At 36.3% G+C, this 24,329-nt stretch overlaps 1 protein-coding gene across 2 annotated transcripts in view; it reads left to right on the top strand.

Moving 5' to 3' along the window:
• The window catches only part of LOC139739080 (paired box protein Pax-9-like), a 92,900-nt gene extending 83,992 nt beyond the window's left edge, over positions 1–8,908 (top strand). For both annotated transcript variants that reach the window (XM_071649699.1, XM_071649707.1), the window contains 2 exons: positions 6,130–6,422; positions 6,970–8,908. In XM_071649699.1, the coding sequence (XP_071505800.1) occupies positions 6,130–6,422; positions 6,970–7,060 (384 nt within the window). In that variant the 3' untranslated portion in view covers positions 7,061–8,908. The remainder of the gene's footprint in view (positions 1–6,129; positions 6,423–6,969) is intronic.
• The last annotated feature ends 15,421 nt before the right edge of the window (positions 8,909–24,329 follow it).

Raw genomic sequence — 24,329 nt, 5'->3', positions numbered from 1 at the left:
AATAACAACAAAAATTAGTGATGATGCTGATAAAAATAATACTTTATTATAATCCACTGATGAGGGTGAGCATTGTCAATGTCAGCAATGGTCTTGCAGATGGTCTTGCAGATCAAAGGACCTTGTCAGCATAATCAACCCTTGTATTGCCCGGTACCAATTTGACACGTGGTTCAAGAGATACGCTTTGGGTGACACATCTTATCCAATGATGTACGCACCTGCCGTGATTCGAACCCGTGACCTCCTTCTTTAGAGTCCAGTGCCTCATCCACTGTGTCATGGTGCTCCCTTAGCCATCATCTTAACGATCATTCGAAAATGATTGAAAAATGTATACAAGGTTGAATGATGATTAAAACAAGAATGGCTTAATACGAGTTAATAAGGTACCAATGTAACATTAAAAATGTAATTTGAATCATATCAGTGTATGTCTCGGGTATCTCTTTACTATTTTCATAGGTGTATAAACATTGTTTTGGGATTCATCGCCTGTATAACCAGCACCGTTGTAATATTAGTTATGGAGAGTGTGTGATGGAAAGTCGGTAGTCATCTATTTTTTCTTCAGTAGATATCAATTCATTCTTCCCATTCAGCTTTGCTATTCGTAATCTTTATTTTCTGACTTTATACACACCCGCGTAAACAAAGGCACATCGAAACACAGTGAGAATTAAGAAACTAAATACATGTACAGGTGGACTCCTGTGGTGGGACACTGCATGAAAACTATATCATCACACCAGGAAAAGAAGAACACGACATTGAACACGTCATCGGGTTCAAGATTGCAAAATTTTTGTTTAACTCCTGGCGGGGCATTGAACTGAGTCCTCTTCGGGCAGTCGCAATTCACTCATCGGGGTCGCACGGCGTGGGAGTGTCCCAGGCAATCCCCCTCAGACGGCTGTTTCCCATGGGGTCGTGACAAGGGGGTGAACGGGGAGAGAGCGTGCTAACTCAGGTGTCTCGGGACTTACATATTGGAAACGACGCCGTATATCAAAAGTCATCTCTCTTTCTTTCTTTTCTTTCTTCCTTTCTTTCTTCTTTTCCTTCTTTTTGTCTTCTCCTTCCTCCCACACGTAGGCCACTCTAAGAAGCAATGCCATCCAAATAAAACGATATTGTGAGTGCTTGTCATCTTTGATTTATTGTAATATTATCCCAACACTCTAAACCCTATATTACAAAACAAAATGTATAGTTTTATTTTCTGATCATGCAAAATCACTGTCCATGTTACTCCCATCTAAATATCCATTAGTATGCATAACTACTACGTAGTTTGTTCGTTGTTGGGAAGTTTTTTTTTCTTAAACAAGAAATGAAAGATTGTGATATTATGATTTTTTTTTTATATCTGAGATTTAAAGATGGTCTCGAAATCATCATAAAACACAAGTCTTCTTAATGTTTTTGTTTTGTTTCCTTATGGACTGTTTTCATTAACGCTGGACATCGAACATCTATAGCATCATGCACAGTTAACTAACTTTCTGCGCATTCTAATACCAAACGGGAAGAAATATTTCAGCAGGGGGTACACTCAAGTGCAGGCTAATGGGTTGGACAAGAAGGTGTCTAATTGCCTCTATATCTTCAGATATACTACTTCAGCACATCGATAGAAATAGTGAATAGCATGACTTATATAGCTGCCACTACTCCAAATCCTATTATATGCCCAGAGAGAACTAGTTCACGACAGACGGACCTTTTTTTTGTTCATCTAGCGAGGTAACCCCCGCCCCCTCACACACACACATACACACACACACACAACACACACACGCGCGCACACACACACACACACACACGCTCACACACACACACACACACACACACACACACACACACACACACACACTCATACCAATCTGCCTGCACCTGAATAAGTAATTCACACTTTGGAAATCTGATGCTTCATTGACTGTATCCAAGTAATTCTATTCTTTGAAGAAAATGCAATGATTTTTTGCCTCCCTACATTTCCATTTCCGCCCTCTCTATTTCATTGACTCTCCCATGCTTTTAACCCATTCCTTTTGTCTTCTAATGTTGTCGCCGTCATTTAAATACTTAAAAGAATAGATGAACGACAAGGGATACCTTGCTTTTCGCTGGAATATAGAAATTTCTTCTTGACGAGTTAAAAAAAAAAGAATGAACAGTTTGCTTGTAGAACACCCCCGGGATAGGCCCTTAGAGCTCCAGATGGGTGCCGTAGGAAAGATGAAACGCAAACTACACCTCTTGACGGGCTCGGGGATGAAACTCTCATCCCGAAGCAATTCAATACGAATTACGAACTCGAAGAGCGAGCAAGATTCAAAAGCATTATAGAAAAATGGAGGAAATAGGGAGGAGAATAAGAGAGTAGGGGGGAAAATAGGAGAGAATCGCCTCTATATTAAACCTCCGAGTGAAAACCCCCCGCCTCGAGGCAACGCCCTTTGAGCGTAAGTGTCAATATTGGTATTATGGGCAATTCGAGAGACCCGTCGCGCGACAACTTGAACATTTTGTATACAGGGAAGTCTATGCAGAGCGTGATTTTTTTTCCTTAAAAGTGTGCAGAACGGAATAGTCAAGAGAAGCCAATCTCAGTCTTGATTCATTTTGGAGAATTATATTTTAATGTTAAGTCATCTTCTGTTAAGTTTAAGAATATCCATTCAAAATGGAAATATTCGCCTTCTATGGAAAGAATTAATGTATATAAAGTAATAAAAAAAACCAAAAACTTATCGCCTTGTATCATTTTCATGATCAAGGAGTGAGAGTGATGAGAAATTGTTCAAAACGCAAACAAACTGGCACCCAAAATAAAGCTGAAAAATGAACAACAACAACAACAACAACAACTGCAGAGCAGAAGGGAACACACTTTTCAACACTCAGGGTGGGGTACTCGCGTAGGTAGAAGGGATAAGCCTTGGATTCCCCACATGGGGGACTCTGGGGGTTCCGACTCCCAGGACACTAGGGAGCATGGGGGCAAAGATAGGCCTCCTTTTTCCCATTACCCCACCAACCCCTACCAAGATACCATGTCAAGGTGATAAAGATATTGCCTAATTTCAACGAGGAAATGAAAGAGGGGAATTGAGGGGAGAAAAGGGGGTATGTGATTCTGTCTGACCTTCATCACTCAAATCATAGCAATATGCCGACTTTGACAAAGAAAAAATAGGTAAAGATAGGGAGAGAATGATACAATCATAAATGGAATTTGTGATAAAAGCTTTTCACTTTGAAACCAATCCCCTCCTTGTCCTTGAAACAAATCATATCGGCTGCCGTGTTTAAAGTGGTCGGAGACTTTCGTACTGAAATCGAAAAGTAGTCTGAGTTTCACATAGTTCTGTGGGAGAGATCTTGCGAGATTGCGGTGCACTTATTCAAAAACACATTTTAGACAAAATACAACAACAACAAAGAAATCATAGTCAAATTCTTATATTTCGTAATTGCTTACAAAAATCACGAATAATGGGTAATCTCATTTGTGAGATTGTTAGATGTAATCATACAGAAATTCTTCCCAACATTAAGGGAAAAAATGATATATAAAAATTGAGCCATAGCTCAAATTCCAAATTTCAATTCAAAAATAAGAATCATCTTATAGGTAATTTAGTTTAAGTCATCACCAAGAATGCTTATTGACACCGAAGGGTATTGAAAAAAACAACAACAATGTTTTATTTATTTATTCATTCAGTACCTATTAAAGCTTTGGGGGCCTAAACAGGGTGTGAGAATATGCAATCTGTCAATTCTGAAGACAGTTTAGACATTTGGAAATAAATCTTATTGCATGTCAGTAAGATACAGACAAACACAAACACAACACAAACACACAACATGACTAATGTATTGTTTAAATCATAGCTGCACACACGTGTCAAAGGTCAATCGATGTATCGTCATCCATTTTCTTGAACGGATGACAAGTTATAGGATCCACCCCATATTAGCTTAGTTTTCTTCTCGAGATGCTGCCCTGGGCAAGCAGATGCGTCCGAGGACTCTTTTCCCCGTGACTAGATGACGCGATTTGCTGTAAGATAAGACTCTCCTGAACTGGTTGGAAGTAGTTGGAGGTATAAACCTTTGATTTTGAAATAATCATCTATTGCTGGTCTCAGTGGCTCCTAGGGAGATTTTTTATGTGTGTCCAAAATCATAAGAGCTTGTGATGAATACAATGACACGTCCACCTGGCTCACGACAGGCAATAATAATAATGATAATGATAATAATAATAAAAATAACAATAATAATAATAATAATAATAATAATAATAATAATAATAATGATAATACGGCGCCAATTCCACATGAGTAATGTGATCAAGGCGCAGTAGTAAAAGTGAATTGTGAAAGTATACATGAAAGTACATGAAATAACAATGATGAAAAATAAGAAATTACATGATGTACAATTCTACTGGAAAGCAGTCATTGACAAATTAGTCTTGAGGGCAACTTTAAAGCAATCAACATTCGAAATGAAACGGATAGCTTGAGGCAACTTATTCCATATTATTGTTATCATTGTTAATGTTATTATTATCATCATTGCTACTTTATGTATTCATTTTGCATTTCAACATAAAATACAAGTAGAAAGTCATATTACATGATATATAGTTATAATGTTGTGATTCTAGGTGCATACCGCTGGCTGCCAGGAGTAAGAAAGGCAAACTTAATCACCGGGGTTCGAGGCCTCCCTTCCCGACCAGTGTATGCACCCAGAATCAGCTATATTAATATAAAACAATTGCAAATAGTATCAAATTTGATTTGATTTGATTTGATTTATTGGTTCCTGCATTATATCATTGCATATGCAGATACATACACATGTATCATATACGTTGTTGGTGTCATACATTTGATTATACATAAACATTAGTTGTTAACAAAGTAAGTTTCTTCATTGCCTTTTCAATATATACAGCAATACAGTTTCTTCATTGCCTTTACAATGTACGACAAAGCATATCAGCGATGCAATGAATAATACAGAAGGGCTACAGCTTAAGCATTGCTTGATTTACATGCAGCCCTCGTACATAAAACATAACATATAGGAAAATAGGAAGGAGGGATGACTTGCATAGAGATAGGATGGAAGAAAGGACAAAGGAAGGGAGAGTTCTGTCCGCTTTCGCTAAAAAGGTTTACACAATGGTAGATCACCTGGATCACTGATCAGTAAAGCATAACAAAGTGCTTTCTCAACGAGGTACAGGTGAACGGTATAACACAGAAAATATACACTTCAAGTACAAATAGATACAAATAGACATAGGCCTGCAAATACAATCAGTCACTTTAAGAATAGTAATATTATACGGTTTATGTAATCTCACTTCAGGCTGTAAGCAAAACTGAGGATTTAATGTCTATATTTCATATAACAGACATCATAAAAAAAGAAAACATCGAGTGGGAATATGTGCGTGACACTTGCTCAGACACTGTCATTATATACATTATATTACATTATATACACTATACGTAGAGTTACGTATTTTTTTCTTCGAATTGATCGAGATTGTGTAATGCATGCTTTGTATTTTGCTTCACTGTTTGTTGGATGGAAAATGAATAAAATTGAATTGAATTGAACTGAATTGAGTTAAATCTTTTGCAGACCTATAAAGCTGAGAATGCACATTGAACAGGTAACAGTGTTTGTACTGATACCTCTGTTATCCTTTCATTCTGTTCATTTACGTATCTATTCCTGTCTTTATTTGTGACGGTTTATTCTTTTTTTAGGTGATTTTGTTTATTCATAATGTTGTCTTTTTTCTCACAGATTCACAAATACAAACGATTGGAATTTTCTTATTGTTATTTTCTAAAAAGGCATCATACTAATATATCAATTAGTGTGTTGATATTTTTAACATTTTCTTTCTTTACCTCGCTCTCACCTAGTATTGAATACACCATATCTCCTTTATAACTGGTCGGTAGTATTCATGTTCCTCTCATTTTCTTTGTCCTTCTAGCTGTTGTTAATGTTCCTCGATCTGCACTCCTATTCCCCGTCAAGTGCTCCTCATTACTAAGTTTTTCTGTTCTCTTCGTGTGCATGCAGGAGCAATCGGCTTCGATGAGCAACTTCGTCGTGACTACCCCGTCGCTCACCGCCTACCCCGCCCACCCGACGCCGGGCTACGTGCCGGCATACGGAACCACCGCCATGCCCAGCGGTCTCTCCCACCATCATCTCTGGCCGGCGGCAGCGGCGGCCAACAGTGCAATGAGCTGCGCCGGCGAGGCGGCGGTGAGCGTGCTGGACGGCTCGAACGTATTGCGTCCCTCGCCGTTCGGCTACGGGAAGACAGCTATGATGCCCACTGGATCATCGTGTAACGGCGCCACAGTTAAGTGGGTTTCGCTTTTGTCTTGTTTAAATCTCCTTTACTCATTTTGCATACCTTGCTTTGTCTATGACGTTCTTGTTTTCTTTTTTTCTCTAAGTTATAACAGCCAAGGCATCCTTTTCTTGTGAAATTCTACACAACTACATCCATACGATGTACTGTTTTCTTCCAATGTTTTTTTTTTTTATTACCATTTAACAAAACAGGTGTGCTTTCATGGAATTTTCACAGATGCATTTTTTAAACAGAGTGTATTCAATGCGTAAATTAATTAGTTTAATTCATTTTAGCTCGATTGCATACACAAGGAGGGACAAATTACTATAAAGTTAATCACAATGGTGTACGTTTAATCAATAAATCTTGAACCGTTGAGTCAAGATGCAGTTACTCACGTTATCAAGCAATATATTTTCGAGACATCCGCCGAATTTAACCCATCAACCCCGTGATCAAAATCATTATTTGACGAAGTTTAATCCATCGAACCCGTGATCAAATCATTATTTGACATAAAAGTCACAGTTGCTCGTCTGCATTTTCCTTTACAGGTGCGGAAATGAACAAACAGCTGCAATGCAACTCGGCCATGGAGCTCTTGAGGGTCGCACAGACATGAGGAAAGGCGACCTCCTTCAGTAATGCTGTCACGTGATTCAACATGGCTGCCAAGCGTAACTGCCTGATCGAAGAACAAAATCAGTCACGCCGCCTGGGAACAAGTGTCATGGATATGTCGCCTCCGACCCGTGGATTCAGCGGAATACATGCATACGTCAAATGAAGATATGGAATTCGTGAACAGCTCGAGACGTGTGTTTACAGACTGAAAGAACCACGTGTCAATAAATAAATCATGTGACAACTATCATGGACGCTTTGTGCTTGATGCACGTACGTACGGCGGAGGAGGTACTGAATGTGCGCGATTTGAATTGTGACTGGGAAATACAAGCCAAAACCTGCATGTGATATAGGAGAGAAATATTTCTTGTCAAATTCAATACGTAGATTCCTGTGTATATAATATGCTGAGAAATGCGACGTGGAAGTGAATGAAAATATCAGTTTAAGTGTTGGCTTGTTTCAGATGATTTTCACTCGGGGTGGCGTGCTGAAGAAGACAATGAACATTACCTTCCAAGCACATTGTGGATCATTTCATATTGTAGCAATATAGAATTTGTGTCGTGTACATCGTACAGATGACGTCATCACGCGTGAACACAATGGCAGACGGCATGCATAATCCTGGCAGCGTAATCATTTAGATGTAAAATCTCGTGTACACTGACGAAAACCTCACTAATTCGAAACAGCAGAATCAACTGTGTTTAAAATTAAATTGTATGAGTAATAGTTGTGTTCTTTTTAGCATACTTTGATTATGATCTGTGCGATGACATTGAATTCTTGTTTTTCTACGTGTATTTTAAAGGAGAGACTGAAACAATTAACTGCGTTTTGAGAAAATCAATCTTTGACAGGAGTGTTCAAACCTTGATGAAGCAATCATAAGAAGATACAGATACGATATTACTGAAAATTGTTAAGCCATTTTTCGGTCATTATACTTTTTTTCTTTTAAACTAAAGCTTAGTCTTTTAAGCATGTTTAATTACAAGTCATGTTATGGGAAGTGTTAGATGTAAAGATATTCGGGAGGAAGATTGCTGTTAAATGATTCTCATTTCAGAAATCTTACAGCGAGACTTCATGCATCATACCTCCATGAGCCAGTTTTTTATGTTGATTATGACTTCTTGCCATTTACAAGATTTTTTGTATATGTAAAACAATAATAATTCATGTGGTAAGTTAAGTCTGGTCCTCTTCTCTACATTTGCCAGGAGGTGTTTCTAACGAAATGATGACGTCATATGTGATGCCGACAACTTTTCTAGCAAATCTCTGCAATGTCACAGGGACAGCACTAACCTTGAAAGGAACTACTCCAATCGGGTCATTGTGACGACATGGTCACGTGATGATGAAAAACGATAGTTGTGAGAGTCGATAATAATTTATGTTTCAGTCTGGTGTAAATACGTATAGTTTGTATATCTTGATGTGTCAAAAAAGCTGAATGAAGTTTGAGATAACCGATATGACTCCCACTTGAATTATGGAGACACTCTTTTTTTATTTGATAAAGAAAAGTTGTAGTGAGTCAACATATCGGAAACGACGACATTCAACGGAAGTGCAATGTATCAATAATTATAATGTGTGAAAAATCAGTGTTTTAACAGTGATATTGAATGTTTCTTATTGAATAGCTTTGTGGTGCATTTCTCCAAAGACCTCTGACATTCAAAATTATGCAGTTCTGACTCACATAATGATCGCTTTTTGGGAAACCAAATGCAATGTTACAGTGAGTGAAGTTACAGTGATAAAGACATAGGAGGCCGAACTATAGCTGTTAGTGTTCACTTCGTATGTAACTGTCTCCGCTCAGAAGACTTGTTATTATAATGTTAAAATCGTCTGAATGGGTACAACATTCTCCTTTAATTATTGTCAGTTGATATGATAACATACATCACACATCATGTATTGCTGACGTTGACAATCTGTTATTGAGATCTCTCTTTCTCCGATCAAAAAAAATGTAAAACGGATAAAAAACAACAAAAACAACCAAGGAATATCATGTTCCGTGAATTGGTTCCGTGGGAAATTCCAAGATTTTTTTTTTTTTTTTTTGTAATTTAAAAGAATAAGCACCACAAGTTACACGAGACCAGGTCCATGCAAAGTCACCTGTTAGAGCATGGAATTCCATAGACAGTATTCATATCCGGTCTACATCATAACATACCTTATGGCCAAAGCTTTCTCCAGGAAATATTATGTTTATACGTTTCCATATCGCTTGGCTTGAGTAAGGATGGCATTATGGCGGTGCTGAAGTGAAACGCCATTATGCTGTTACTGATGGTTGTTGGAACATTCATAAAATGTGTTTGAGTGCTGAATGAATGCATTGTACAGAATGGGTAATAAAATTCACTATTTCGTTGGAAAATGTGCTTTGAATGTCCGTGATGATTATTGCCATTAAGCAAGGCCAGAAGAATACATATACTGAATACAAAGACACACAACCATAGAAATGTACACATAAGCGGCCCGGAGGCCCGGAATACCAGAATCCTTCCTCTTCTTCAGGGATACAGTGCGAATATATATATATATACTACCCTGCTAACGCGCGCATATGTGTAACCAAAAAAACAAAAACAAAAAACAAACAAAAACAAACAAAAAAAAATTAAAAAATACATATAATATTATTATAATAATAATATATTATAATAATAATATATATATATTGACATATTGCGCGCGCTAGCAGGGTAGTAACACCTCACTCTTAATAATCATTGTGAATATTCGCACTGTCATCCCTGAAGAAGAGAAAGGATCCTCGAAAATTCGGATTATTCATTAAATCAAGATTGGCTATTAATGCATTCCCTGCATTCCTCTGTTGTGACCTTATTATTGCTGTTATATACATACATATATATATACATATATATATATATATATATATATATATATATATATATATATATATATGGGTTGACGCTGATATTTTTACCGAACTCTTCTGTCATCTTTGGAAGAATAATAATATAATCGAGACAATAATGAGGACAGTAGATGTCGCACGATGCCGGCTGGTAGTAGAAGCTTTCGACCTCAGGTCTTCGTCAGCTTAATTGTCTGTTTATTCCATTTCGTATAAAAAGACAATAGAGCTGACAAAGAATCAAGAACACTTGAGAAAAGTCAACTTTATTGATGATACTTTCACACCAACACGTGGACAGCTTACTCAATATAAATAAATAAATAAATAAATAAATAAATATATATATATATATATAATATATATATATACATATACTGTGTGTGTATGTGTGTATGTGTGTATGACTCCTTATGCAGCGGAGATGTATATATATATACAAATAGAGCGTAAGGTAAACTAACACACATGTACATCGACATTGATTACCAGTAGACAGACATGTCAATAAAGAAAAGAAAATATTGAGCTCTTGTTACAACTCCTTCATCTTCTGTAGAAGAAAAAAAATATCAGATTAAATTTGTCTGTTTGTTTCTGCCGGTTCATGGCACATGAATACTTAAAACAACTATATAACAAGAACAGAGTTTGGATATACTTATGCACTTTAGTCACTTTCGCTCTCTTTAACGAGTAAAGTTTCCAGACAAAGGCAAACTTATGAATTGAACAGAGAGTGTATTATGGTGCCACACAACCACCTTGAGTTGGTCCTACACAAATATTGTGTCATACAATAACCAAACTACACCATTTTACATTGTGGTAGCTAGATTCAAGAAATTTTATGTCGCACTCTTCTGACCGAGCTGAATTATGATGTTAGATTTGTAAAGCTCAAGTTGTCACTATCAAAGAGTCTCTGAACAAATACATGCTATGAAACCTTTTACTGCATGGTTTATTCTAACTCTATCTATTAAGGGATATTGAGTACAGTAAATTTGCCAATCAAAGATTCTTTTTTTGGGAAAGCTTTTAGTATTTACTCTCAACACCCTTATCCCCCCCCCCCCGAAGCTTCATGTTTACAGAATATCAGAGACTATGGTGGCCTACATATTTGAAAACAAAAAATGTCACCAGTATTGTGGAACATCTCCCGCTCATTAGGTAAATGTATATTTAAAAGAATATGATGATTTCAAATTTAGGCTAAAATCTCATCGTTGGATTAGTAATTTATAAACATTTAGATTTTCGTATTACATTTTTTGTTGACATAAATACGAATAGAGACTATTAGGTATCATGCGTTTCTAAGAATTGAATATTATCATTTTTATCATTATACCAGGCATTGGTCCTCAGCTTATAGTTAGTCGATGTTTAGTAGTTATTCAATGATAGTCTCTCAAATTGCATATTATAAGAAATTATGATGTACTGTAAAATGTACAGAAAGCACTAAGATTGCCAAAAGATGGCGCACTACTCTATCATCACTATAAACCCCAACATTTCTGTGTGTTTTTTTACGTCAGTACACCTTTAACCAGTATTTTGTCTGTGTCATGGTTGATATTGAGAAACCTAATGTGCAGGAAATTGCTTTCACGCACACACACACACACACACGCTCACAGATCCCCTTAAACAACAAAAAAGGAACATAGGCAAATATTTGAAGACTTTGAATGATAACGCAGATTAACGCCATTTTCAAAGTTATTTAAAGAGGAATTCCAGTTCAGTTATAAGTTAAATGGATAAGGAATAGTAAAATCTCACGAGTACAAAAATTTAAATTTGAACAAATTCGGATAAAAACGAAGGAAAATTATGAAATTATGACATTTAGCTAATTTCTGCAGAATAGTTCTTGTTGATATGAATATGCAAATGAATGAGCTGATGATGTTATAATCTCACATTTTCAATTGATCGCGTCCAAAAAAAAAAATACGACAATTTAGTGTTTCTGTTATCGAAGTGTAAAACATTATATTATTTCTTTTGAATAACTATAGAATAATGATCAGTTAGATATCAGGATTTGGGACTGGGGTGTAATTGTATTTGAATTTAAAACTTAAAATTTCACAATTGTATATACAAAGTATATACAAGTTGGGAGTGAATGACATCATCACTTCACTATTTGCATATTCATATTCACTGTTCGGGAACTGTTCCCTGAAAATTTTTAGCGACACTTCAAAATGTCATAACTTCCTTAGTTTTCATCTGATTTTGATCAAATTCTAGTTGTAATAATAATTTTAAAAAAGAAAAATAGAAACTTTTCGATGATCCTAAACTTGTTAAAAAATCAAGAACTATTTTAAAGATATCAATGACACTGTCACATGAACATATCACAATCATTTTTTATGTTTTTCAACATATTCAATCTCAAATATCTTAAGTTGATTTAAATAGATCTGTTTTATAATGTGTGTACACACACATACATATATATGTATCAAATATCAATATATCAATATATATATATTGGGAAGGGAACTATCTCTTGCTCTATATAAAAATGTATATATATAAATAAATAAATAAATATATATATGTGTATATATATTATATATATATATATATATATATATATATATATATATATATATATATAAATGTTTATATGTAATGTGTGTCTAATGAAATAATTGACAAGTTCCTGGTGAAGTTTAGGAGTTTCTGCTTACCAAGGTGAAAAATCCCCTGGAGAGTGATAACTATGAATTGAATCAATGGAATGTGAGTAGATATCGTACAGGGGCGTTAAATTGGTCGTTCAGAGCTCAAATTTATCATTACATCTACTAAGACATAACTTAAAGATTTTGTAAGCTCAGTACTTCAACGCACAAACATAACATAAGTTTATTCTGTAACAAACATCGGAGACTGACGGAGAGTAGAATAAAATGCACTGAAATCTGTATTTACCCTCAACGTGATTACTTTGATAGACCTTGGATCAATTCGGTCAAGATTCGGTCATTTTCTAACGATTATGTTTTTTGCACTCAGTTATGCCTGTCAGCTTATTTTTCATGACGTATAGATTAAACCTCTTCAAATTGAAATAATCAACAGGTAAATACCTGAATACCTCAAGTTTCCCCTTTTTGCATCTACGACTTGTGAAGTGTGTAAACCGCAATTAGTTAACGGATAAACCTTGAATCAGCTTTTTCATGGTTATGCGGGTAGAACGTAACGTCATGTTTTCTTGTTGTTTTTCTGTGTTCAATACTTGGTCGCTGTGGAAATAGGTCAATTTTTCTCAACCAGCGGCAGGGTTCAAGTCGGGACAACGACCAGGCGTTCATTAACCTCGACCCTGAATCGCGGCATTTGGCATGACTCGGGGAGGGTGAATCTGTCATCGGCTCCACAGTGCTGAAGGCCATGAAATCTACTTATCGCCCGATGGAAAAAAAAAATGTACGGAGAAAGAAAGAGGAGAGAATTTGCCAAGGAGGAGTGAAGGGGGTTGCAAAGTTGGAAAGTTGAAACAGGTTGAAAAGAAGAAGTTATGAAGAAGGACGACGAGAAGAATAAGAAGAAGACGAAGATGAAGAAGTACACAACGATTTTCTTCGGTGTATAAGATCATCCAGCCTCGAGACGCTCATACAAATTGTCTTCATACGTTTCTTCGTCTTGTTCATGTGGAGCAGTGTCGACGAACGGAGGATACAGACACACCTATCTTCTATGCGGAAGCTGGCATGCCGCGCCAACGCAGCTCCGCGAACCGGGGTCGCAACCCCTAGTTAGGAGGGGTCTCCGTGGAGTGTAAGCCTGAAAAGCACATGGCGTCAAGGTTCAGCGCCGGGGGTAGTCGGTATTAGAGACGGGGGGAAGAGAAGAGTGGCAAGGATGAGGAGCGGGTCTGGTAGAGGGGTGGGGGGTGAGAAATGGAGGGAGAGGGAGTAGATGAACCCATCGGTATAACGAAAAGGAGGACTCGCCACTGATCTGATATTCAGTGCCGCAGGGATGCCGACGGGAGAAAAATTTCATCTAATGTATGGAACTACAGATAAGAAAGACGAAAAATGGAGGAAAAAATTAGACAAGAAAGAAATATATGCGGATAGAAACATTAGAAGAAATAGAGAGAGAGAGACAGATTGTGTGTGTGACGCGGAGGGGGGGGGGAGAAAGTATATGGAAAGAAAGCTGATGAAAGTTACGCAATAATGAAACAGAACCAGTAACCATTAACAGCATTTTTTTTTCTATTTCTGTTACACTGGGAATGCTCCCTCTCTCTCTTTCTTTCTAACACACACACATACACACCTTCACACATACACACACACACACGCACACACGCATCGCATGTAACTCTTTTACTATGGATAGTCATGACAAGAACATTCCTTAAAATGCTAAATATTCACAAGCTATATTTACAGATCTTTGTTGTGTAACAATGTGAGGACAATTAAGAGGGGCTATTAATTATGCATGAGTTACATGGGTACCAGTATTGTTTTATCATATAATATCACGATGAAAGAAGCCAAGAAACATAGACTGACGCAGAAACATTATAAGAACTTCTATCGATATCCGTTATGCCACCCACCCCTTCCCCAAGACTCTTCCCCCCCCCCCCCCCCCCCCCCCCCCTCCAAGACTCTCGGTCGTGTGATAGGGTCTCGAAACGACACGGAACCCGTCCGCTGGGCTGCGTGGCAGGGATGAACAATAATAGAGATTATGTTTCCTTTGCTAATGTCGGTGAGATTAGGGGACTTTTCTACAGGTGCGTGGCGCTTCAGACAGATTAGCCCCCGAGGCCTTTCGTGTCAGACATGACGTTGCCATATTTTGCCGCTTCCATATCCGTAGAGAGAGAATCATTCCCCACAACAAAGGGAGGAATGAGCAGTGAAGGGAGAGATGTACGGAGACCGCAGTAATGTCAACGACCTCGATTCTGCGTCTACTTACCACTTGACCGCCACTTTAACAGTTTATCCGATACACACGATAAGACTAGAAAGTAGATGTAAATGATCAAAGGTGAACTGAAACAGGTGAGATTGTCATATATGAAACAAAAATATCGATGACAAATAATGACAATAATAATAATAATAATAATGATAATAATAATAATAATAATAATGATAATAATAATAATAACAATAATTCTAGTAATATTAGTAATAGTAAGGTCTTGTTTGTCCAGGGTATAGCTCTTCAGTGTTTCCACTGCTCTATCAGAGGACCCTGCATTGTTATTACCCTAAACGTTGACTATTAACCTCAATTAATCTAAAAAGCACCATAGAATATAATGACGTTGATGTCAAACGTTTGCGTTAATCGCTTAGATTTTCGAAGATTATTTGAGTGAAAATTAGTTTTATTTCATTTCTGATAAGACGCACAAAAATTTCCACATATTATTGGATTAGGGGTATTAAAATTCTAACCATTTTTATATTTCTTTCTTGTTTCTTGCATTTTCTGTGTTGTTTTCTTCCTTCAGACGAGTTCAATTTTCGGGTTTTATCTCAGTATTGAAAATACTTGAAATGCATTAACTTCACACATTTTGAAAACTATAGAAAATATGAGACCCCATTTCATGCTCTAGTATTCAAGAACAATCATGTTTGTTTAATTCTATCTAACTCGATTCATTGTTTTCTGTAGATAAGCTGTTACACATCGTTATGAATATGAATTGTTTAAAGCATCACATACAATAATTGTTACTCTTTCTGTTTGTGCAATAATAATATACAGATATATATATACTTAATAGGATGTGAGAATATTTCTCATCTCGTGGCCGATTTGATATGCATTTGAATTCAAATTTAAATCTAAAGGACTAAATTGATCAACCCCTCTAACATACGTCATTCTCAAGTCATATCTTTATATTTTTATGTGTATGTTGGTCTGGTCGGTTTTAAGTAATCTCAAGGGATTGCCCTTGAGATTACTTAAAACATGTTTTCCTTCTACCTCATATTTGTAAAAGAAAAGCGTTCATGAACGAACATCAATTTACTATCCGTTGTAAATTCAAATCGTAATTTACGTCTATGTTCTTCTGCCATGTAATCCGAGTGTACATAGTAAGCTTAGAGCAGCTGCTCTGAGGTAATCATAACCGCAAAATTCAAGAGAAATTCACGGTTCAGACACAAAGACATAATAGGTTACTATATATCATGTTTGATATCCTTGTGTATAGTTTATCCATCAGTTATGTGGCTGCTTTCTACTGAACTTTAGCTATTGTTGTTGCTGTTTTTGTTATCATTCGAAGATACAAAGATATTCATTTAACTGAAAAAGACGCGTATAAAACTTGACAAACTGCTCTAGGTACAAAGGTCAGCCAAAGGTCCCGGATGTCAAGACTGAGATGGAACCCTCAAATCTGCCAAAAGTCCATCCTTGTTAGTCCTCAAACATGTACAAATGGAGGTAGACGGACATTGATTCGTGTCAGCGTGTCACTTGCATGGCAAAACCTGATGAATAGACAAGTCAATTGTCAGCTAAAGCAGAAAAAATGATAATATGCATGTTCGCAAAGCCACACATGAGCAGAGGAGGCAGGAATCTTGGAGATGAGGATAAAATATGATCCTGGCGCCTGGAATGAGGCTGGGCTGAAAGATTAAAGCCGGAGAACAGGAACATCATAACAAGTCTTGTAAAACGTAAACAAGTTTGGATGTGACAAATTGGTCGGGATAGATAGCATGAATTTTGACGATCTCGATGACTGAGCTCCGACTGGACTCCCCAAACCCTTTTGACGAAGAGCGAGAGAGAATTGAAATGAAATGACATCCATTCCGCATTCCGCTAGTGATGCAGAAGTTAGATCTAATATGTTTCGTTCTCGCGAGCTGCAGTAATACAACAACATGTCTAGAAAATTGCACTCACTGTGATAGTAAAATTTGTGCTAATATATCTTATAAAGTTATAATGGTAGTTTTGTCTCTTCCTAAGACTAAAAGATCAGTTTTGTATTATTCGTTACTTTTTGTTGATGGAAATATCATATTGAATAATCATAAAAATGAATGAATTGGCGGATGGGGCTAGGCATATCTATGAGTATGGTAGCTCAGTATATTGACGGCTTGATCTCAATTTATGTCAGTGTACCAAAATTATAAAAGTAGCTTACGTTACACATTATTACATCATAAGCAACCGAAAAACAAATGAGGATAGTATTTGTGTGATATCAACAGATCGCTTTGTTTCGAAATTCAATTGGCAAGGAATAATCATATTCATATATTTTCCAAATGAAATATGACATGCATCAATTCATAAATTCAACAATCAATACAACAATAACTGTTTCATGTGATCTTTAACAGTTTGATATTATTCACTGCAATCTTGCCCCACTTCGAGTCAAGCTTCAAAGCAAATTGGCCCTGTACCTATGAAACTGATAAAAATGTTGCATCTATAGTGTTTCGGGTTATGCTACCATGCTATAAAAAAAAATTATATACGAACACACAATCTGCTGGTACACACTCTGACACCGAATGACAGATGTGAATTAACCCGTTATCTGTTTTATTCCCAGATCTCTATACCGTCTTTCAACAATACCCACCAGGTTAACATTGGCAATGAGTAAGTATAGGCAAATATCATTAAGCCCAGACACGTTTACACATGAGCAAAAGTAGAGGGGTAGCTGTAATTGGCGACTTCTTTGGAAATAAGTGTTGAAGTAATGTTGCCGACAACTTAGGCTCTTTTAAAATACAAGAGGGCGTTATTTTGTATTCTTTGCTTCGTAGTCATCAGTCTACAAGATAAGAGCTCTTGGATGTGTAATCAAATTTGTTTCCGCCATCGATTCCTTGAGTAATATGACTCTACCATCTTATGGACTACACAATGCAGGAAATTATTGAGTTACCATATAGTAATATGTTTCAGCATCATAATTTTTTTTTTCTGTTGATCTGTTAATTGATCTTTTATACATGAATTTTTCCTTTGGCTCGTTGTGCTGTCATCTCGTCAAGTAACTTTGCCTTTTGTGATAGCTCCTGTTATTCTATCTAACCATTCATTCATCATTAGAAATTAATAATTGATAGAAATTAACGAGTCAGCATATAAGGTTTTACAATTTCATATAGTAAAAATACATGTATATAAATCATAAGCTTTGATGATAACATTTAATCAGAGAAGAATGCACTCATATTAAAGAATGTCATGATAAATAAAGTATTTGTTGTTTTATTTGTTTGCTTATTAAACAAATAATGAACCAGTGACATACCTATGTACATACGTAATATGATAATGTTTACATGTGTGCCTTTGCTCTTATAATTTCTGCTTTGTTTATGTATTACAGCTTGATTTACGTTATGTATTTCCTTTCGATTTTTATATCATGAGAAAGTTGCATAGATGAATGAACTGAACTGTTTGATAAGTACATGTGTGTGTGTCTGTCTGCCTCTCTGTGTTAATACGCGTGCTTTTAGGTTTTCAATACAAACGTTGTTATACTCACTTCCCTTCCCTTCACTAAGAAAGAGAATTCAACAAAAAAAAAAAGAAGAAAAGAAGCGTTACTGTTCTCGTCTTGTGATGGCGCTTTTCAACTTTCAGGAGTTCTGCGTTATTGACTATAAGCTCAAGAGGAAAGTCTCATTGAAGAACGGGCACTGATCCCAGTGAAGCACTTTTTCCCTTCAAAGAATCAATAAAATTCAAGCAAACGATGAAACTGACTCCTGAACTGTAGCAACAGCAACACCAAATACAAACCTTTCGAAAAGTGATTCAACAACGAGGAATGACTTTATTTCTCTCTATACTTAAACTTGGAAAAGACGTAGCGAAATGATTCACAATGCTCCCAAGAAATAAAGTCTTTCTGGGTCCTCCTGTAAATAAGAAAGTAATTTTAGCACACTATTACATTTTATTTCTTTCCGAGCATCTTTTAAGTTGATATGTCGATAACATGACACTCTTTTTCCGGTGACGTGATCGTTTAAGCTTTTTTTAAAAAAAAAAAAGAATTTTACAGCAATGCCATTCTGCATGATAGTTATTTATTGTTTTGCATGGACAACTGATGGGGGAGAAATCACTCTTTCGTTCAACCGATCACATTTTGACAAAATTGTATGTATATTTTTCTCCTCTACTGTGCACACGCATTTGACTCTTAGAAGCATAGTGTAGCGTACAAAATATCGTCGGCGTCTGCCACCTGAATAGCGCCATCATAGCCCGTAAGCAGCACTCACTCACTAATGTAGAACGCTCTTTCTGATTATGATCATGGCATGTATTGAGATATTGCTCGTAATGAAGGTCCTTGCACATTTTTTTTTTCTTTTTTTCTGTCTCCTAAGGTTAAGATTACGCATAGACTTTTTCAGATTATTATGAGGCTATGAAAATATGAAAACTCACTGTGCAAATCTATATCTATGCATGAATTTCAGCAAAACAAAAACAAACTTAAAAATGCGCCCATATTGTGCCTAACTAAAAGAAAAGAAAAATTACTTTTGCGTTGAGTCAGTCTTCATAGTAATACTATTTTTGGATGAGTGACAGATTCAAAAAACATTTCCATGTCATTGTAATTCCAGCAAAATTACACTGGTATATACATGTACCTCTTTTAGCTCATTTTCAAAACGTTGTAGATATTCTCGGTATTTCCTTTCACCCTATTAAGTTTCAGTCCACTTTATTACAAGACGGCGTATCATCATTGCGAGAAATAGTCGATACGCTATTTATTTTTTAAACGCCAAAACAAAACATGATTGTCCCATTTTGATATGAAATTACTTTATACTGATTGGGAATAAAAAGCTCTTTCTAAACGTACGTGTAATTATTAGAAGAGAAGCAATTCTGTGCGTGCTTTGACGAATAATGCACCGACCCCCGTGTCTACGTATAGTCTTAGCCAGGCGCAACCAAAGTTCACCATAAAATCACAGCGACACTGATTTTATGTATACTGTATCCGTGACTCACGCACAGTTAGTTTTGGAAACGAAATCCGCGCACGCTGTCCCGTCTTGTCCCACATGCTCGGTGCGAAACGTCAGCTGTGAAACTCCATTTCGTCCTTCTGAATATTCTTTACCAATAACATGCATTCATGTGTTTCTCCAAATTTCATATACAGTTAGATGGTGATAAATCAAGATAAATAAAATCAAGTCTAACATGACTTCCTTGTCAAGTTGAGAACACGCTGGCTATTCTTCAGTTTCCGAGAAAGGCCGCCAAATTAGATTCAATAGAGATATCGCCATTAATTCTTGTGATCGTCTGCATGTACAACCGACATGTCGGTTGCTGTGGAAACAAGCAGAAGTTATCAGAACTGACATCTCATCGACAGACATATGAATGGTAAGCAACCGTATATTCAGTTCATTCGATTTATTAAATCTCAAATGAAGAGTAATCCATGGAAATTGGTGCGGTAGCGGTTTTTACCGTACTGCACTGGCGATATAGAAAATCTGGTCGTCTGTAAATGAAAAGTCATCTATCTTGTGTACAGAGATCTCTAGACCTATACGTCAAGTGACAGAAGTAATTATACGACACGGGTCGTCTGATATGAAAATTGAAGTAATCACAGCTTCCGATGAAATAACAAGCAAATATTAGTGATTTGTTTACTCTGATCGATATGCATTGTTATTATAATCACCAATCATCAATTACAACGATATTTTTGGAAGCGAGTGTTGAGTGGAACTTAAGGACCTTTACTCATGGTAGTTATCTTTTGAGAGCCGTTTCATGTGGTGAAGCCTATACGCATGATACCACTGAAGCTTCAAAGGTAGAGCCTATTTGTACGGGAATCCATTATCTTACCTCATGGAAATTACTAATTATTTTGTGCCTCTGAAGTGCGTTTGATCCTGGTATGTGTAGAAGAATAATATTGGATATAATTTTGGCAGAACCCCCTCCCCCAATAATCATAATTACACTTGTGTTCTTCGCACAAAATGGTGTTTGTTTTGTTTTTTATATATATACTGAGCAGAGCTATAACCATAGTAGTCTATTCTAAGGGAACCTAATTTGATTGATAGGACTACGAAACATCGACGTTAATTAAAGGACAGCCAATGATTCTTTAAAAAAAAATCACTCTCTCAAGATGAAAGTTAACCAGTGCTGTCATGGATATAGTCTTACTAGGGAGAAAAGGTCGTCTCATCTGGATGGTCGAAATCCAAGTAAATCATCACACGTCTAGAACTGAAGGATCAAATTCAAGAAGATAAAGACATTCAATAGGAATGATTGATGTTCTAGATGATGATTGAAAAAAAAAAAACAACAACAACCAGGTACAACCTAAATGTAGTTGCCTGAGAATTATTGCAATTAGTTTTTAACTATGTAAATCACACGTGATAGACTTCACTGATTATGCCATGAAGTGACAGTAAAACAAGCCTTCTATAATGTCTGAAGAATTTACTTCCTGATATAATGCAATCTTCAAGATTGGCACGAACAGCAAATATATAGCAAATGGGGAGGGGGGCGATTATTATGACCACAAAGTTATTGAAGAGAAATGAATAACCTTCTGAAAAAAATTCAAATCATATTGATTGACCATCAAGGGTATACACAAAGCTGCTTCACGGCCTTTTTTTATTCTTCTTCCTCACACTGTCCCTGACCCATCAGTTTTTGTTGTCTCCATCTAGTGGGAATAGCTATCTATCCGGGGAATGCACGATTAGGTTCATGTAATTTGCATAGGAGTCGCTTTGATGCCTCGCGTTTCTGGCAATTTTGCCCTGCACGACAATAATCACGAACGTTCACCAACAAATAATAATACCACGTACGGTGTTGCGCCCATTCAGTGATCATTATAGTGCATGGACTAACAATATATAACCATGCCTTGCCCAAGACCAAGGTCACATGGGTCGGATCCTTTGCGCTGCAGACAATGTAAAATCAATACATCTATTGTTTGGCTGCAAGTTGCGAATGCACACATAATCAACCTGTCCATGTGAATTCAGAGCCATGGGAAGCCATGCTGTGGACAATAAGCATGCTCTCAAAGTGAACAAAAGGTGAACATACTGTATTGGCATTTTCATCATATGCCTTTGATTTCATTAGACAAATTACAGCTATTTACTCTGTGGTTCGATTTTATTTTAAAAAGCGAGGATGCGAGTAATCCTGTTAACACTATACTAACAATCAGATATCATTAAAATGTGATATTTTCAGAGAGAACATGATTAAAAAGGCTCAAACCCATCCTATGAGTGAAGAGGACAGGTTGTTATTATCATTAATAATATTAGTCCACTTCAATGTTTCGCACGTACAGTGCATGCAGTCCGCACAATATTAAAACTCAGACAGGCCTAGAGCTAATTTACCCCCCCCCCCCCAAAAAAAAAAAGAAAGAAGAAGGAATATATATATATATATATATATATATATATATATATATAATTATATATATATATATATATATATATATATATAATTATATATATATGTATATTCTCTCGGATTTGTAGATTATCTCTCATTTACATTGTTCGTACTATTCGTATTATTCAGATATCTATTTTCTCCGCTCGTTTTCTGTTCTTTCTTATGTGTTTTATGTTCTCACGAACCGATTGTTCTTTAGCTGTATCATATCTATGTTCGTTTTGTTCTTGTTTTTTATTGTGTGCACATGTAATGTAATGTATATCAACACAGGGCTTCCTTGTAAAGCAGGCATTTGTGGCACTGAATGGGACTATCCTGCTTTTAAAGAAGACTTAATGAAATAAATAAATAAATAAATAAATAAATACTAAATTGGAATTTATTTGGAATTCCATCAGCTTGTAATAATGCGAAGAAAATATCGAGTTAACTAATGAGTGAAGTGCAGTGGAACACGACACCAACTTTCACATCATGTCCTGAGGCTGTATGGAGATGCAACATTCAAAATTACGTTGGTCACGAGAGAACTGGGGATGATTGAATGGATTCAAGATTTAAGCTAGGTAGTATGAACTAAGACCTGTTTGTTACTACGAGAATACTGAGACTAATTAACCTTTCTGACACCTTTAGTGTTTTCTTATAACTACAACGTTTGGACGTTAATGAAGTATCGATGCAAAAAAACTACAGACAAGAAAAAAAAATTGTCGTAAACACAAGGTAATTGTAAAAGGAAAAAACCACACGACACTGTAATATTTGTTTCGATATAGGGCCCATTATCATACCTAGATACATTATATGACTTATCACTACCAGCATTCAGGCATTACGCTGTACATCCCCCCCCCCCTTCCCCGTATACGTCGCACATCAACGCGTAGCCTACTGACACAAGAACTCTATTGTCTGAACGGGGTAGTACATAGAATTAGCTATCTGTACTACAGTTTATAGATAAATAATCATGTGGACATGGGTTTCAACAAGGACAAAAGCAATCACAGTAAAACAATATTTGGTACATGCGTTGATGCTTGTGAACAGTTGATTGCTACGCGGATAATCATATAACTACCAATACGTTTCTGAAATCATTTTATACACTTGTTATGGTGCTTGTAATGTATGGTTGGATTGTCGTTTACCAATGCAGGTATTCATTTAATCAAAAAGGGCAACTTATTCTTTCCAACTTTTTGTCTACTTGGTAAATAGTATTAACTAATCGTTCCATTTGGAGAAGAAAATTTATTCATTTCGCCTTCTTGTTAAGATTTTTATCTGGCAGCACAATTGTTCCAATACATCTTTTTTGAACAACGGACATTTCCACTGATTGATCGTAAACGACCTCTCACACCCCTTTCACAAATACCTCCTCCCCAAATTAGAATAATTCAGACAATTCAATAAAAATTCAATTCACAAACTCTGAAAATAATTCGCACATATTTTACAAACTTTCGTAGAAACATAGCATAGAAAAGACAGATAGATAATTCCGATGTGGCTATTATGCTTATCGCCGTATGACAGATCGCTATATTCATATCTCACGTAGATAACATTACATTTTATTTTTAACTGCCTTCTGTTCAATCCAGGATTTTTCTGTTCTATAATGACAACAAATTGGATTCAAATTACCCCTTTAATAGACATCTGTAGCATAGGCATAAACTTTTCAATGCAGAAAAGCGATATATGAGTTGATTGCGCGAATATTTCTGAAGCACCCATACAAAATAACGAAATCATTGTCATCTATCTATAGTATTGAATAATACCAAACCAAACCAGTGCAAAACAAAGCAAAAC

The sequence above is a fragment of the Diadema antillarum genome, unplaced genomic scaffold (genome assembly GCF_040938485.1).
Source record: "Diadema antillarum isolate AM-2024a unplaced genomic scaffold, OU_Dant_1.0 scf00000029, whole genome shotgun sequence".
NCBI lineage: Eukaryota > Metazoa > Echinodermata > Echinoidea > Diadematoida > Diadematidae > Diadema > Diadema antillarum.
This window is presented reverse-complemented; position numbering and strand designations above follow the sequence as displayed.